Below are 18,799 nucleotides of genomic sequence, written 5' to 3'. Positions count from 1 at the left end.
TGCTTCAATGAACTGTAGAAATTCTGTAGAGATGACTGCTTTTATATGTGAGATAGCCTATCATACCATGAGGTCTATTTGCCAGCTGGTAACTGTTATTTTGTATATCGCCAAAGATTAAAGGGATTCTTTTCTAGATTTCCTGGGAGTCTTTGATTAAACCATTGACTTGATGATTAACATATTTTAGATGATACTGTAAATAACCTTTTGCTATTTGTAAAAGCTAATGTTTGTCTTAGATAAGTTTTAGACTTTAAAAGTTACATTTGTACTTCTACTTTGCATTATTAGGGAATCCGATGATGTTTATTTACTGTTTTTATAACAAAGGCAGTTGATGTCAAAGAATGAGGCATTTTTGGATACGCAGGGAATAAACTTCCGATTTTGAGGGAATAACATGAAAGTGGCAGGCAACCACAGTCAAAATATTGTGTTTTTATAAGATTTCCATTACATGTACTGAAAATAACCACCTAGTGTGTGCAGGAGTAATGTTACAAGCATACTGTGTGAGGCCCTACAGGAGCTTTTGTTACACTATTGAACCCAAGTCCTATAAAATTATTCTGGCTGTTCGTCTAGAGTTTATAATGGCTTGTGTGAATTGCAAATGAAAGCAGACCTTTCAGACTCACATGGAACTTGGGTTTAGTTGACTGCTTAAAAACAGAGCATAGCCTTAGTAGTAATGTTTCATTCTTTCAAAGGGACAATTGTGACCATTGCATTTTTATGATTAAATGTACCTGAAATGTCTGAGGTTATAACTACTAGATTACACTGCTCCTAGCTACTGCACCTAATTTTGCCTATTCTCCTTCTGTAAGAAAATAATCTGAATAAATAACTAGAACTATCATATCTCCTACTCCACAGTACGTAAAAAGTTGTGGTAAACAATGGATATCATTCCTGAAACCAGCCTTCAGTCTAGAAAAACAATTAAAGGACACCTGTCATCAGGTCTCTGTCACTATTTCTGTCACCACTACCTGTTGGAGCAGCTCACATGGATTCCATCACAGCCTTCATCTAGTCAATTCATACATTGATCATTGTACAAATCATATTTTCTTTATTATGTAAATGATGCTGGTCACATGGTCAGAGGCAGTGTTGTCACTCCTGTTCCCCCTCCTCTCTCCTCCCCCTGCTCCTGTCTGTGTGTAATTTATAGTAAAGCATTGCTGGTGTGTGTGCTGCATCTGCTGACATGCTGCATCCTCTTAATACACAGAGACACAGACATCACCTACACATGTACTTGACATGTTCTGCTATTTCATGGCTGCCTGGAGCGGTTGTATCTTTCACATACACATGCACACAGGCTGCAGGAGGCGTGGCCGCCAGCACCAGGAAGCACATGGAGGAGCCATTACAGCATTATACCTCACATCATTATACAGGCTTTCAGTCATGTGTATAGGACAGTGGTGGCGAACCTATGGCACGCGTGCCAGACAGGGCACGCAGAGCCCTCTCTGCTGGCACACACGCCATCATCCCCCACCATGTGCAGTGGCATAACAATCACGGTCGCAGGGAGTGCACTTGCGACTGGGCCCTTGAGAGAGAGAGGCATGCAGGTCCTCAGTTTAGAAGAACAGCATCTGCCCCTTGCGCTCAGAGCAGACAGGTCACACTGCACGGGGTAAATGCAGTTCTTCTAAACTGAGGACCTGCGGGCCCCTCAGATGCAGCACTTGGCCGGTGCAGGACAATGTCTGTGCTCCTGTCAGAGGAGCCGCTGCTCTAAATGTTTATAAGAAGTACCCAGTACAGCGCTGGGAGCAGGAAGCAGCACCTCCCCCTCCTACAAGGAGACCTAAAGTGGAGCCGGGACAGAGACAGAGGGGAAGGTGGATGCTGTGACCCAAAACATCCAGAGGCTGCTGTGTGCCTTCCTCATAAATAACTGTAAGTTGTACAGTGTCTAAAATTTGTTTATACAGTTCACATGCATATATGTGTGTGTATCTATCTGACATTTACACACATATGCGTAACACAGAAATATAATATGTCTTTGTTATGCACATGTGTGTCTGTGTTTATGTCTGTGTTATGTGTATATAAATGTGTGTGTCTGTATCTGTGCTGTGCATATTTGTGTGTATATGTGTATATATATGTGCCATGCATACTGTATATATGTGTGTACTGTATGTCTGTTATGCATACTGTATATATGTGTACTGTATGTCTGTTATGCATACTGTATATATGTGTGCACTGTATAAGTCTGTGTTATGCATACTGTATATATATGTGCACTGTATATGCCTGTGTTATGCATACTGTATATATGTGTGCACTGTATATGTCTGTTTCACGCATACTGTATATATGTGTGCACTGTATATGTCTGTTTCACGCTTACTAATAGTGGTGGTAAACATGTGGCAGTATTATTTGGCCCTTATGTAGGTAATATTGCTCTAAATTACCATTTTGGCACTTTGCGGTAGATAAGTGGGTTTTGGCTTGCAGTTTGGGCACTCGATCGCTAAAAGGTTCGCCATCACTGGTATAGGAGTATCTCATACTCAGACTGCAGGGGGCGCCAGCACCAGGAAGCACATGTAACAGCCATTACACCATTATACATCACATCATTGTAGAGGCTGTCGGTGAAGCCCTGGGGGTGTGGCTGTACCTGCCACTAATGAATAAGCTGGAGAGCTTGAATATGCTAATGACTCATTGGACATTTCACGGGTCATTTGCATACAGCTTTAGGGCCTCATTGCTTAAGTTTACAGGCATGTAGAGGGACAATGAAGGGATAGAGGTAATGCTTTCTAATGGCAGTTTATGAAAATCTATTTAGACTAGGGGGGTTATTTATCATGATGGGTTCTCTTAAACCATTAATTAATTGTTTACTTACAATTTCTCACTTTTTAGCAGGACTTAGATGCACACATGGATCATAAGAGTAGCATTAGCCTTTCTAATATGCATATTGAGGCTGGAAGTTATTCAAATATATGAATAACTCCCCTCACTCAGGATTGGCTGTAGCGGAGCAGGGGGTGTCGCTAAGCCAAGTGATGGGTGTTTTCATGTATTTGAAAAGGACACATGGAGGAGCTGTTTCCCAAGGGGGGGGGGGGAACTGCTCCTTTCCAGCCACTCCCAGGGGACTAGTGCCTAGTCACACAGCACATGGTATTGAAAGGTGCTATATAACATATCTTTTTTCTGTAAAACCTATTTTTTATACAAAAACACTTTGGCAGTGTATGTACTATGCTCTATGGGAACTGGGGGAGTGCTAAAAATGGTGACCGGTTCCCTTTAAGTACATTTTATTCCTTGGAGAAATTGATGCTGATGCAAATTCTTTAACTGCTCTGCTGAATGAACTATTCAGTGCTTTGTAGAACCTCCATAAATAGTTCACAAAAAATTAAATAAAACTGAGAGCGGCATCCAGTAAAAATTCTCATTGCCAAGTTAGTAAAGCTGTTAAACAGTGCTTATTGAACAGTGGTGAAACAACCTCACAGCATCTTTTATCTTTGTATTGACATAAAACCCGTCACTAGACTATGATCTAAAACTGCATGCAAACAGGCTTTAAATGTCAACTATAATGTCAAATGAGAAAAGCTTATATTATGTGAGTAAGGCAAGGCAACAAGTCAACAGAAAGGTTAATGTGATGTCTATACAGTTTATGGGACTGTTGGTTGTCATTTTGTGTTTGTTTAGAGGATTTAGTCTGGGCTTCTCAATTTGTTTTCAAAAATGTGATCACCTTTGTCACACTTTTTAACGGGTAAACAGTCTGGACCGTGGCACAGTGAAAAATGAAGGAAATACGAGTGTAAAGTCATTGTCCTTTGTAGCCTGATGTGTTTATTCTAGGTGTTCCTTGTGCAGCTGTTTAAGCAGAAAGCGTGAAGTTTATACAATGTTTTTACAATACATCTGATGTAACATGGTTTTTCCACTGGCTACTTGGTATTATTACTTCTCCTCCTCGCCTTTGAGGGCGAGATTGCCCAATTACAGAACATGTTACAATTTCCTGAAATCTGACAATTTTGGCTTCAGGTTGTCAACGTGAAATTGCAGGAAAAGTGGACACCATCTGGCATTTATGTTAAAAAATGTAAATATCAAGATCTCTATCCAATATACTGCCCTCTAAAGTGACTACATTCATGGCTTCATTATATAATGGAAACTAAAACCGTAAAAACCCACCTTAAAGAGCCTGTTTTCATCCTTATACAATCTTGTAGTTCAGCACCATTTATTTGATTTGTATTATGAGTGGGATTATGATTTGAATTGACCTATTCATGTTCAGGCTTTCAGGTCTGTCATAACAATAATGAACATTTATTTCATTTAGTTTATTCAAGTTCACAGGTATTTCTTATTCATTAGATAAGCTAAAATATTCCTTGTACTATGTTAGCCAGTGGTCAAAAATATGAAAGATGATATTTCATTGTTTTATTCATTCAATCATAGTTGAGCCTTAAGTTATATTTGCTTGATTGTCTATTACATGTTTTAAGCTTTATGTAAATGGACAAAGATGTTTTGGTACCAAACTGTTCATGGGTTTACCCTTAAAGGTTCATCAAACTAGTTCGGTTTTGCTCTTAAAAAGGCAACTAGGGTGTCTGAAGCTTACCTCTGATGAAATGCTGTCCTTCCATTCTTGTGTCCTTTGTGTCCCACCGTGTCCCCCACACAGTTGTCTGATTAGGTGGATTCCCCAATTGTTAAAAATATTGGAAAGTCTGAAAAAAAACATGTTTAAAATTGAATTTAAAATTAAATTAAAAAGTACTTTATTGCTTTATTGCTTCAATATGGCAAAATAGCATAACATATTACATCACTTCATAAAACCAAAATGTAAGTAGCAAAAATATTGGTAAAGTATGTAGTTCAGGGTATAAATACAGATGTCTTGATTCCATAGTAAAAAAAAAAATATAATATTATTTTAAATAGTATTTTATGTTAGTGTTAAATAGTTTTATAAGAAACAAAAGAATTATTTAGTAACTTGAGAGAATGACAAAGCCGTGTAATATGTCACAGCATGTAATACTTCCTGTAGAGTGAAATCTATCCCTAAATACATGGAGCTTTGTTTTCTAATTGTCTTTTCTCCTTACATTTTTGTGACTGTGAATCCTTAACCCCAGTGCCCACGCTGATAACAATTTTCTCACCATCCCCTCTTTTGTGCTAAGAGGTCATTTAACACAAAACACTCAAGTGTTATTTATGTTCTTCAGAAATTCAGGAAAACTCATGCCACAATTTGCCTTAAGGTGTTACTTGTATAAGTTCAAGTAGAAAACAGGTGGTGCTGGGGCAACACTAGACTGTTAACTTAGAGGATGGATTATATTCTTGTTCATTTCAGTAGCTCTAGTCTTAAATACCCACAGCTGTTTCAGATTTCAACACCAATTGTATTTGTTGAATTTGTCTTAAGCAGACTTGAAATTTCAGATTTTTATTCATTTTATTTTATATGTGATCATATTGGACAATATGTGATGGTATACGAAATGTTTATCAGCTGTGAATATAAGTGGAACTTGGGTATAGTATGTTAGAAGTAGCAGAAACTTTTCTGAACTTGTCACTTATCCTATAGAAAACAATCATAGATATACCATTTGTGCTTAATTGCCATGACTTGTTTTACCTATTGACAAACCAATCCCTTCAGAGCATCTGAACAACATTGAATGCACTTTAAATGGATTACCTACAATAATAACACAGTAAACAAAGATAGGATGATGTTAAGATTCAATGTTGATTCAGAGGGAACCTGTCATCAGCAATTGGTCAATAAACCACTGCCAGTATATTGTCAAACCATGTTTCTTTCATGGTCCGGTGTGATGGTATTATCTCAAAAATCAACTTTGAAGTGAGATGTAAATTGGTTGTATCAAGTCAAGGAGGCAGAGAGTTTAACATTGAAGTCAAGGTGGGAATCTATAAACACCTCCTCCTCTGGACCAGGAGATTTGGTAAGTGATGTCTCTAGATGCAGGACCAGCAGTTACTATGAAAGGGGCCTTCTAAGGAAGAGAGAGCTCAATCTGTCATTGACTTTATATAACCAAATAACATTCCACCTCAAAATTTTTTTTTTTGTTTTTGTTTTTTTTTTGGGTGAGGCCACCATACTGGGTCATGAAACATGATCTGGAAAGGTGTTTAGCTATTTGGCAACATACTGGTAGTGGTTTATTACGCCAATTTCTGCCGAAGGGTTCCCTTTAACTTCTATATAACCGGAACTGGAAAGGCAGTCTGGGAAGTCTGGAATACCCTGTGGGGGCCAGGACATGGATGGGTGAATGAAGAGAAAGCATATATATGTTCTGGCTCACCATTGCTGTGGTATTTCCGCTCCGTGGGGGGTCACACAACTCATGTTAGTCAATGAGCGTCCTTCTCAGACCATGGGACAAGTCTTGTGACATAGAGGAAGGAACATCCCTGTTCATAGGAGACCACTTGTTTACTGACCCTATTATATTAGTAGATCACCTAGGGTCTACCTGTCAGATGCAGGTGTCGAAGACCAGAGTATTGCAGGAACTTTTTTTTTAATCCTTTTGCCCACCAAACAAATCTTGCTTGATAGTTCTGTAATGCATTTGGCTGGCTGATCAAAAAAATAATTCTTAACACTATACTATTACTATAATATAATAAAATATGAGAACGTTTATTCCATAACATATAAATAGTTTAGGTTGCAGCTACACTGGAAAAAGATTGCATTTGTGGATGCAAACAATAACTGTGAATAAAATAAATAAATATGTGTTGGCTAGAAAAAGTGACTTCCAACATTACAGACGTCTCAAACTTGCATAAATAATACATGAAATGAAAGCGCTGTATGGTCTATGACTTGACAGTGCTAAATAATACAATTTATGAGACCTCCAGACGTGGTTTATTTGTGTAAGTGAAACTGAATCCTAAATATCTATTTCAGTGTTCTCTGTTTCTCTTATTTTGCATTGTATATTGGAATATGTCACATGTCTTTCCTTCACCTATTAATCTTATGCCATAACCGGTATGAGCTTTAGAAAAGAGCCTGATACAAGTAAGGTCATCTTTGGGTCTCTTGCCCCTAGGGAATCTCTTTTGACTTGCTTTGCATATCGGTACATAATTCAGATCCAGACTAGGGAGCTTTAAAAGATAGTTGCTTGAGGCAGAGTCTCACAGGTGTAAGTATATATGATGTTTCTAAATGGATCTTGATGGAAAATGGACTGTTTTTAGTTTCCCACACAGTCATGGCGATAACTAACTACAGGCAGTCCCCGGGTTACATACAAGATAGGGACTGTAGGTTTGTTCTTAAGTTGAATTTGTATGTAAGTCGAAACTGTATATTTTATCATTGCAGTTCCCGACAATTTTTTTTTTGCCCCAGTGACAATTGGAGTTTAAAATTTTTTTGCTGTAATAGGACCAAGAATTATCAATAAAGCTTCATTGCAGACAATTTTAAGCTGATTATTGCAATCTGGGACTATTTTAAAGCATCCAGAGAGTTTCACCAGAGGTCACAGTGGGCAGAGGGGTCCGTCTGTAACTATGGGTTGTCTGTAAGTCGGGTGTCCTTAAGTAGGGGACCGCCTGTATGTTTGTGGTTACATGGTCAAAATGTAATTCTGTTAGAAGCAAGTGCCACTTCACGATTACAATTGTTAATATTATGCAGTAGTTGTTTTATGGGATCATTGAAGTTGGCTACGGTTATACTACTGTCTCTTAATACAATTTTAGGTATGTTAAAAAGTAACGTATATTATGTCATAATCTTTTTTTGTGTTCCATGTTTACCGTATATACTCGAGTATAAGCCAACACGAGTATTCACCTAATTTTACCACCAAAAACTAGGAAAACCTATTGACTCGAGTATGAGCAGAGGGTGGGAAATGCATTGGTCACAGACCGCTCCAGTATATAGCCAGCCTGCCCCCTGTAGTATACAGCCTGGGGGCTATAATGTGCCTCTTGGGGATAAGCTTTTTTGATGCTGATATTGGGGAGAATCGTTTCCCTCCATGGTGTATTTTGTATACACCAAATAAGAAACCCCATTTTAAACATAATCATCTTGTATTTGTTATCCATGACCTCCTTCCTTCTATATTACACAGGCGGAGGGAGGAAGCGAGAGAGCAGGGGGATCGTGTAACTAGGTGTGAATCTGCAGCACTGAGGGGCTCTAGTAACGCCTCCAGCGTATGTCATGCTCATTAGCATAAATGTCTTTCTGTTTTTTTTGGGGGGGGGGGGGTTTATAGAAGGATGGAGGTCACAAATATAAGATTACCACAGTCACAAGTGCAGGTTCTCCTGGTTTATCATGCTTGATTTTGATGTTAGGTTTTGTTCTTAAAATATATTCTGTAGGTTTGTTTTAGTTGAATTTATATTTAGTTTGTAGCTCAGGCACTGTGTTAATTTGAATATGTGCAATTCTTCCTTCATCCAGGATCAGGGCTTATACATAAAGGGCCTGGGGGAGGGTGCGGTATAAAAATAAACAACATTTGTAGTCTCACCCCTATCCAGGGTTCCCATTTACCACAGTGTCACCTGTCAAATTTATAAAAGTTCGGTGATCTCACATTGAGAGGCGCGCACCCACTACAGCGTACAACTGCTGTTCTAAGGGATTCATGGTTGTCGACACAGTCTCCTCTGAACCTCTCTATACATACACAGGCCAGGGGTGAAGGAACACCATTCTGAACCAGAGAGAGATTAGTGTTTGTTAGAGTTTGATATAGTGTTTGTTATTTTTATGGTAAAAACTCCTAAAAAAGTTCTAAAAACTCCTGATTTCTCTCACTACTAAAAACACATGCTTGTATAATGTGTAGGAGGAATAATTTAACACATTGCTTTGTATGTTAACCTTGTATTTGTACATTGACCTTTGCATTAGCTGCAGCTTTGGTCTAATAAGTCTAACTGTAATGTAGTTTCAACCTGGTTTTGATTTGTTATATTTTTTTCAATGTTTTTGGAAAACATTTATACATTTATCTTAAGGCAAGAACTATATTTTTCTATATTGGATGCTGGCATAATTGATATTAAAATGAATTGAATAGTGAAGATTATCTGATATTTAATTTATTTTTTTAATTTCAGGATTATCTTGACTGCATTTCTGACCAAACAAGACTTTCCTTAGGAGTAGAAGAGAGATCTGCCCTGTTTGGAAATATACGTGATATCTACAATTTTAATAGGTGGGCCGATACATGATAAAATATAAACTATTTTCCTATAGTTTTACACATTTCTAAATATAAAATACAAAGTAATATACAGGCAGTCCCCGGGTTACGTACAAGATAGATTCTGTAGGTTTGTTCTTAAGATGAATTTGTATGTAAGTCGGAACTATATATTTTATAATTGTAACTCCAGACAATTTTTTTTTTTGGTCTCTGTGACAATTGGATTTTAAAATTTGTTGGATTGTCCTAAGAACCAGGATTAAGAATGAAGTTGAAATGCAGACACCTTTAGTAACTGTTATAGCTGTTTATTGTAGCCTTGGGCTAATGTACAGTAAATTACCAAAATCCAGAGGTCCGTTTGTAACTGGGGGTTGTCTGTAAGTCGGGTTTTCTTCAGTAGGGGACCACCTGTATTGCATATGTTTGATAAAAATACCTTTAGGTTTGTATAGTGAAACCCCTTGTATTCATTTATTCCCCTCTAGAACTCTAAGAACTGTAACTGTACATGTTATTTTACACCATTAAGTAATGCTAAATGTATTGCAGAATGACAAAAATGGTTAACAGACCACTCACTTTTTTTAATTTTTTTTTTTCTTAGTGAACTTCTCCAAGAGCTAGAAAACTGTGACAATGACCCAGTTGCCATTGCAGAATGTTTTGTTTCAAAGGTAATGTACATAAATGGATAAACACAAAGCTGATTGTAGCAGGGATTATAGGGGCAACATTTTCTGCATTTCTTTTCAGGAGTCAAATTGAACTCTACAAAGCCAATACACTATGGTCACCAGCACAACACATGTAGATTAGATAACCAAGGCCATCTATCTCCTTTCAGGTTTTCTGATTCAATTTTTGAAGTCAAAACCTATTATTATGGATCAGAAAGGTAGTGGAAGTATAATTGACATGTACTGATCTTATTTTTCACTCCAATCTTAGTTTTAGCTTCAAAAACTACATCAGAAAACCTGTAGCCTGCAAGCATCAATGCGATTTTGATTTACTCATAGATCCAGGCACTGTGACTGGTAAACAAATATTTGTTATCCAATGCCTCCTTACTTCTAAAATAAACTTTTAGATTATGCTAATGAGCCTGAAAAGCTACATTAGCCCCTCTGTGATCTGACATTGCAGGCTGTTACCCTCCCCCTGCTTCCTCAGCACTTATGAAGAGCACCTTCTGCTTGATTTTGATGGTAGATTTCCTGTAAGGTTCAGCATACATTTTATCAATATGCTTATAATTGTATATCAGTCCATGTGCTTTTCAACGATTTTTCAGACATAAGTAAGTGTTTTGCAGTCTTAGTTGGTGGCTGTGTTTTGCTAGTTATCCTTTCCATTCTCTCCAAAACTTTGCCTGTCGACCATGTGGCTCTCCAAGTAACACAGGTTCTTAGGTGTGGACAATTTACCTATTAACATTATGGGGGACATTTACTATGGCGTTTCCGCCAGTTTTGTGGCGCTCTCACCACATGTTCTGCTCTCAGACCTATTTATTAGCTGGCGGCGCCAGAAAAAATGACTTTTTCCATCTGCTCCGACTCTTCTCCGAAAAGGGGCGTGGCTTTGGCGGAGTGGAAACTCAGACACAATTAATATGTCTTTTTGGGCGCTGTAAACTGGCGGAAAGTAGACCAAAAGAAAACTGGTCTAGCAGGGACTGTTGGACACTTTTCTGGTGCTCGGGACAGATTTTGGTCCCAGGGACAGAAAATAGTCTCGGCGCCAGAAATGTCTCTGCACAGCTCTACAATATTAAATGTGTGTCTTCTTTCTGAGAGCAGGTTGGTAACAAAGCCAGTGCAGACACTGACACTTTATGTAAATGTCCCCCTATAGATTAACATCCCAGAAAGAACACAAGATATGGCAGCCCACAAAGCTTGATTTAATACAACTGACCTCTGACAGTGTTATTCACAGTGTGCACGATTATTGGAAATGAAATATTATGAATCTCTGCCTCCACCTAAACCATTAGGAAGCCCAATTTTTGCTGATAGGTGATAATGTTGAGCCGCTTGTTAGATTAAAAAAAAAAAAACTTGTGTGAAAGTGGCCGTGTTTATTTTTCCTGCAGGGTAAAAACATTTTCCTACAGGGCAGATAGAATGCCCATTCTAAAAAACAGGTCATCTGTGTGATTTCCAGACGAAGAGCTGTGCTTTCTAGCCATTTGTAAATCTGGCTAAGAAATGTGTATCCTGGATAGATGACCCCACTATAAATCTGTTTTGAATGTTGCTTTAAATTATTAGATTTGGTGCCATGTAACCGTAAAATCCAAGGTTTTTCTCTGGGTAAATCACGACTGAAGTATTTAATTTTTTTGCCCTTTAAACTATACGATGTGGAAAACAAGACTTACTTTAAGCAGTATTTGTTCTTTAACCATTTATCACTTTTTATTCAATGTCATATCTAAGAAATATGGTAAATGTATAAGAAGTGTATTTGAGTAGTGCTTTTAACACTCCCTTAGCTAGCAAGACTGAAAGATTGCTAATGCAGAATACGAGCTATTGTACCGTGTTACACCATCAGTATGTACACATTTCTATCAAACAGCTGATATATGTTGGGGTAGGGCAATAGGTAACCAAACAATGTCAATGATGTAGAAAACACTGAGAGGCACAGAACAACTTGGAAACCTTGTTATTAAGACAAGTACATTACATGATCATATACTATGATGGCCTTCATGAGATGGAAATACCGCTTTTTATTTTTTGTGACACTTATACTGTAGCTGGAATCACAATACGGCTCAATCCTTCTAATTTCTTAAGGGGGATTTAGTTGAAAACCCATCTAAATACAACATTAAATTCCAATGTTCACTCATTGGTCCTATCTTTCAGTAAAATATACCATTGTTTTGTAGGGTCATATTGACTTGAAAATAATAGAAGTGGAAGAAAATCAGACAATTACAGAGAAATCTATAAGGATGGTCACTAAGGGGTTAAGCAGCTATCTTTGGTCTTTTATACATTATCTTTGCAATGTAAATCTATATACAGTGGAGGACAGGGAACTCTAGCCAGTTAAACACTTATCATACAAACCATTAACTAAAGATAACTACATGTAAGTGAATATTTTTCCAATAATGTCAACAATGCAAGGCTTCATTCCAAGGTTTTGTTTGCCATTTATGACACAGTTCACCACTATTTGCTAAAATTGTATTCACAGCACAAAGCATTTGCTTTCAGCCTAAAGATTTATACTACAGAAATATAATAGATGTTTTTTTCTGTACTAATTCTCTAAGATGTATTGCTCATGTTTAAAGTGCGGCTGAGGCCATTACCAGCTTTGTGTCTTCATTGTGTTTATTGTCTTCAGATAACTTATTTGTGTACATAGGGAAATGGTAAATGCTACAGATAACTGGAGATGGGTTTCGCTGATGTTTACTTCATCTTTTTTTTTTAAAGTTGTATATGGGCCTATCTGTACAATGCACCAATGACTAGTAAACCTGCCCTGTTTGGGTAGTTTATTTATTCTCAGATGTTAAGATCCTTTTTACAAAGGCTCTTAGTGTTCATTCATGACCATTGCTCTGTGTAAACAATTGCTGTTTGTCATTACTTGTATTTTTGATGTAGACGTAGTTATTATTTGTCAACAGCACATCCCCTTTGTGTGAATGGATGTGGTGCAGTCGCTCTATGCTATATGGGGAAGAATGATACAGCAATCATTCATCTGTTTTAATGGACGGCTGATAAACCAGATATAAATGGCTTTCATCATGAGTAAGGAATCTTTGAGTGTTAAAGGACCCTTGGTTCTGAACCATTTACTGCCCATATACTATGGATGGCTTCTGGATAATTGTTTACTCAGCAATTATCTCAGCTTGTAGCTAATTTACCTGGTGCCCCATACAAATGCATTTGGCTGGAGGACCTAAATGTGGATTTACAACCTAACAGATGTTGGTAACGAAAGAGCTTGCCATGATGAAATCCCAAAATCCCAAAATTACTTTTCCCAGTTTAGACATTAGATGGTCCTGTTGATATACAGTATATATATCAGTATATGTATTGCAGGCTTTACCTTCTACCTACCTAGGGGATATCAATTAACTTCTATTGCTCCAAAATCTTTGATTGCTCATTGTGTATAGAGAATAATTAATACGTTTTATAATTTTCAGAGTGAAGAATTTCACATCTACACGCAGTATTGTACAAACTATCCGAGGTAAGTCTTCATCATTTGGTTTGTTGATGCAAATAGTAAATTATACCAATTTGGTTACTAGAAAATTAAATATCAGTTGTTGGTTCTAGAAATTAATTTATCATTGAAATTTTGAAATTTCCATGTTCATCTGTTTATAAAAGGTGTATTGTGGATTTTTCTTTTACTGATGAGCTGCTATTAGGAAAGGTGACTGCTATATGAATGGTGGGCATCTGATACCCTCTACAGTTGTTTGAAGAGACCATAGCATAGAGAAGTGTTGGCGAACCTATGTCATGAGTGCCGAGGTGGCACTCTGAGTGCTCTCTGTGGGTACCCAGGTCCTCGCCCCAGCACAGTTCACAAGACAAGACTCCAAGACAAGACTTGTCCTGCACTTTCAGGGAACTTAAAGAAAACTTAAAGAAAAAGGAGGTGCGGACAGGGCGTATTTATATTTGGAGGTCCTGCTGCTGACATGATTTTTCCTGTACAGAGGGACTCTGGAGAGAAGATACAATGATAGTCCAAATTTGCTTTTTTGTTTTAACTTTGGTGTCTTCAAGGCCACCATGATGAAAGTAGAACAAGGAGCAATAAGTTACTGCTGAAAATCCTGTGTGGGCTAATTCACACGGCCGTTCATGGGGACGTACGTGCGGCCGCAAGGTCACCTCCTCCTTACCTCCACACGGCGGTATGACCGCACGGCTGGCATACCGCGTGTGAATGAACCCTTAAATAGATATTAAATTGTAAAGGAAAGCAATATTATTTTCAGGAAGGAGTGAGATTAGAGAAATGTGAAATTACATGGTAAGATACTGTCTGTACATGCTTATGTATAGATTAAAAAAAATAATTTAGAAAAATTGCTGACCTATGCACCTATATACTGTATAGGGTATGAGGATATGCAGAGGGTGTGGGTGCCTCGGAGCACATGACAATACAATAAAGTTGGAAGGGCTGATGCACTTTTTGCATTAGGATGTGGCAGCTACACCTCTGCAAAGAACTTTGTGTATCTGATCAAATGTAGTCTGTTTTAACAGAAATTACATACATGTATGATATTTTCTAGCAATCCAAACAGGGTGTTTTGAGCGGCACCGTGTATATACAAACATTCGGGTGCAGGTCGTCTTAAGAGGTCCGACAGCGACCCCAATATATAGTAGTAGACAATTGAGAAGCAGCACTCCGGTATTTCCACTGAAGAAAAAAAGTTTTATTCCACCAAAATAGTGCGACGTTTCGCCAATTCGATCAAGGCATTATTAGCATGCTTGATAATGCCTTGATCGAATTGGCGAAACGTCGCACTATTTTGGTGGAATAAAACTTTTTACTTCAGTGGAAATACCGGAGTGCATGCTTGATAATGCCTTGATTGAATTGGCGAAACGTCGCACTATTTTGGTGGAATAAAACTTTTTTTCTTCAGTGGAAATACCGGAGTGCTGCTTCTCAATTGTCTACTATGATATTTTCTATGTACTTTATATAGTTGGCATTGTTATAAATTTAAGAATGTCTGATAGCAATTTCATGCTGCCCCAACTATAGGCAAAATGAAATACTGAAAGAATCCCTATGCCAGTTATAAAAATTATAATTTTGTCATGTGCACATGCTGCAGTCAATATGCAAACTGTATGCGGAAGAATGTAGAGACACACCGAGGTTTATTATCATTGGCTCTTTAGTCCATCTACTGTGTGTTTTCTCTGAAATATCCCATGGTTGGAGTAAGACAGAGTTCATTGGTGTTTCATGCTGTCAATAATTAGGGCACCATAACATCCACTGACCACATCTCTATAACTAAATGTATATTTTACAGGTCTGTGGCTGTGCTAACGGAATGCATGAGAAATAAGATTCTAGCAAAATTCTTGCGAGAAAGGCAAGACGTCCTACAACATAGTCTTCCTCTCGGATCCTACCTTTTGAAACCTGTACAAAGAATTCTTAAGTACCATCTGCTGCTGCATGTAAGTATTCACAAGAGAACAGTTAATGGGGAATAGATGATATTCAGATACGTTTGCCAGATAAAAACAAAAGTGAGATGGAAAGACGGCTTGGCTCACAGTCAGTTACTAGGTGTGGCCGGTAGTGAAAGTCATGGTCTTGATTACATAGGCTCATAGTTTTGATGACCTAAGGCAAGTCATTGTTTGCTTATTATTATTGCTTTAAGGGTTGTGAGATTCTACCACCAATCTGCAAATTTTTTTGGCTTGGAGACATTTCATTTGCAAAGTATAAAGCAAGAAAAACAAAACCTATGAAAAGTTAACACTGAATATATTGAATACTCGCTACACCCCATTGATCAAAGTGTCTGATGCTGGGTGATAAATCTGCCATAGTAAAAGGCTGTCTAGGCTGGCTTGGTACAAGCCAGAGTAATATGACCGATTTTAGAACATTTTTGTTAAACTTTTGTTGCAACTTTTACCTTTTTTTTTTTTTTTTTTTTTTTTTTTTTTTTACCCTTTTACCAAGGCCACAATCACACTGGTCACAAAAGTGTCTGAAAGTCTTGATAAATCTGCTGCAAGGTGTTTTATACATAGTTGTTTTTTTTTTTGTTTGGAGCAAATAAAGTCGGAATTGTGTCATAAAAAGATTGAAAAGTTTCATTATCATGTTAATTTTATATTATTTCAGGAAATATCCAACCACCTGAATAAGGATACAGAAGGGTATGATGTTGTCCTTGATGCAATTGACACAATGCAGCGGGTTGCTTGGCATATTAATGACATGAAAAGAAAACATGAACATGATATCAGACTTCAGGTATAATACAACGTTATTACATGATTTAGTGTTTCTACTTACACGACATTGGGATAAATATATCAAGAGCTGGATGTTTTCTTTACCGCACATGTTGCGCCGGATATACCAAGAGGCTCAGATTAATTCCCCGCCAGGTCCTAGGGTAGAATTGCGCTAGAACCTGTGTCAGGCTATAGTTAAAGTGACGGAGCATCCACGTCCCTCCCCAACCACTTGCTATGGATCTGGCGTTGTGAAGAGTTGGCTTGAAAACTGGTGTACAAACCTTGTTAAACCCCCACTGAGTTTTGTAGCTAGGTCAATTGGGCTCACACGGCCGTGGAAAGTATGGCTGTGTATGTGAGCCAATAGAAATACATGGGAATATGTGTTATCCACTGAAACAATGGCCAATTTCACACACTATCTGTTTCTCCGATATAGAGAAACTTGTGAGATCTTTTACTTGTTCCTGCATTTATGTAACATAAGCAGGAACAAAGTGGACTCTCCATTTTCTGATAAAAATGATGTCCATAATAGAATGTAGATACATTGGGGCACATTTACTAAGGGCTTTGTGCTAATTTTCTGTCGAACTTTGCACGTTCTTTCAAGTTGAAACTGCTTGCACAGGTATTTAAGAAGTGTCCGCGCCACTATTGTGTCACATGCGACTGTTTTGTGCAGGGAAGCGGCAGATTTCTGTCCGGCCATTGCAGGGAAGCGGCAGATTCTGTCCGGCCATTGCAGGGAAGCGGCAGATTCTGTCCGGCCATTGCAGGGAAGCGCCAGAATCGTGATGAATCTAGTGCACCAAGCAATATGCACAGGCAGTTCACTTTTTAGTGAAGTTTGCACTAATCTTAGTAAATGTTCCCCATTGTACTAAAAAATGGATTGCACAGTACTACTCTCTAGACATGTTCTCTGCTGCTGGTTGCAACCCTTTCAGTCTCTCCATACGGTGAACAAAGATTTGATATTTTCATATGGTTTTAAATAACACATTTTAGTTTCATTTTTTTATGCTTTGAATTTTTGTCTTTACATTTTAATAACTGGATCTATTATGACTTTTGGTGTTGGAATATAATTTATGGTTTCTTATTTCCAAAATTTACACTTGATGTAATATTTAGGAGATTCAGAGCCTCCTCACTAATTGGAAAGGACCAGACTTGACAAGTTATGGAGAGCTTGTTTTGGAGGGCACATTTCGTTTTCAACGAGCCAAGAACGAGCGCACTTTGTTCCTGTTTGACAGGCTGCTCCTCATCACAAAGAAGAGAGACGACTCTTACACATACAAAGCCCATATTCTGGTAGGTTACAGCTCTGAAGTGTTGGCTGTGCGGCATCTCATTCATTGTAACAAGGTTTTCTTTGTGGCGTTCTGACAGCCTAGCACTGATTCAGTGGTCACATGAAACATTTCATGACATGCTTGAAAAAACTCTTCATAAAGAGGACATGAGCAAAACTTGTGTCAGGGATCCAAGACCTTTTAATATGAAAAGTAAGCCACAGATGTGCTAATATTCATATTGTGATTATCCTTGTATCTCTACTTACAAATGGGTTTCTTTATAATGTATTTAACAACACAGATACTTACCGTATATACTCGAGTATAAGACGACCCGAGTATAAGCCGGGACCCCTAATTTTACCATCAAAAACTGGGAAAACCTATTGACTCGAGTATAAGCCGAGGGTGGGAAATGCATTAATCACAGACCCCCCCAGTATGTATACAGCCTGCCCCCAGTAGTATACAGCACAGCCCCCAGTAGTATACAGCACAGCCCCCAGTAGTATACAGCACTGCCCCCAATAATATACAGCCAGCCCAGCATTAAAAGAAAATAATAAATATATATACAAACACAGTGATCCATTGTATTGAAGACCTGAGTGTAACTCTTGTAGTGCTTGAAATGTTCAGACATATCCCCTTTAAGTACCGTATATAAGCCAAGTTTTTCAGCACAAAAAATGTGCTGAAAAACGTCCCCTCGTTATATACTCACCCTCCCTTGGCCCCGACCTGCAGCGCTGCTCCCCCGATGTCCGCGCGGGTCCTCTACTGGCTTCGGCGCCCGTCTTCTTTCTTCACTAACTTCGTGCCGGGCGCCGCCATTGTTCTCCCATGGACGGTGCCTAGTATGACGCGCCGCTGCAGACGTCATACTAGGCACCGCCTGGGGGGAAAAAAATGGCGCCGCCCGGCACGAAGTTAGTGAAGACAGAAGACGGCCACGGGAGCCAGAAGAGGACCTGCGCGGACATCGGGGGAGCAGCGCTGCAGGACGGGGCCACCGGAGGGTGAGTATATAACGAGGGGACGTTTTTCAGCACATTTTTTGTGCTGAAAAACTTGGCTTATATACGGTACTTAAAGGGGATATGTCTGAACATTTCAAGCACTACAAGAGTTACACTCAGGTCTTCAATACAATGGATCACTGTGTTTGTATTCC

At 38.5% G+C, this 18,799-nt stretch overlaps 1 protein-coding gene across 7 annotated transcripts in view; it reads left to right on the top strand.

Moving 5' to 3' along the window:
* Positions 1 to 18,799, top strand: part of PLEKHG1 (pleckstrin homology and RhoGEF domain containing G1) — a 145,116-nt gene that overhangs the window by 108,843 nt on the left and 17,474 nt on the right. For all 7 annotated transcript variants that reach the window (XM_072140902.1, XM_072140900.1, XM_072140901.1 and 4 more), the window contains 6 exons: positions 9,205 to 9,305; positions 9,904 to 9,973; positions 13,495 to 13,541; positions 15,370 to 15,520; positions 16,203 to 16,334; positions 17,459 to 17,641. In XM_072140902.1, the coding sequence (XP_071997003.1) occupies positions 9,205 to 9,305; positions 9,904 to 9,973; positions 13,495 to 13,541; positions 15,370 to 15,520; positions 16,203 to 16,334; positions 17,459 to 17,641 (684 nt within the window). The remainder of the gene's footprint in view (positions 1 to 9,204; positions 9,306 to 9,903; positions 9,974 to 13,494; positions 13,542 to 15,369; positions 15,521 to 16,202; positions 16,335 to 17,458; positions 17,642 to 18,799) is intronic.

Source organism: Engystomops pustulosus, chromosome 3, assembly GCF_040894005.1.
Source record: "Engystomops pustulosus chromosome 3, aEngPut4.maternal, whole genome shotgun sequence".
NCBI classification, from domain to species: Eukaryota; Metazoa; Chordata; class Amphibia; order Anura; family Leptodactylidae; genus Engystomops; species Engystomops pustulosus.
The sequence above is the reverse complement of the archived record's forward strand: the minus strand, read 5'-3'. Positions and strand labels throughout refer to the sequence as shown.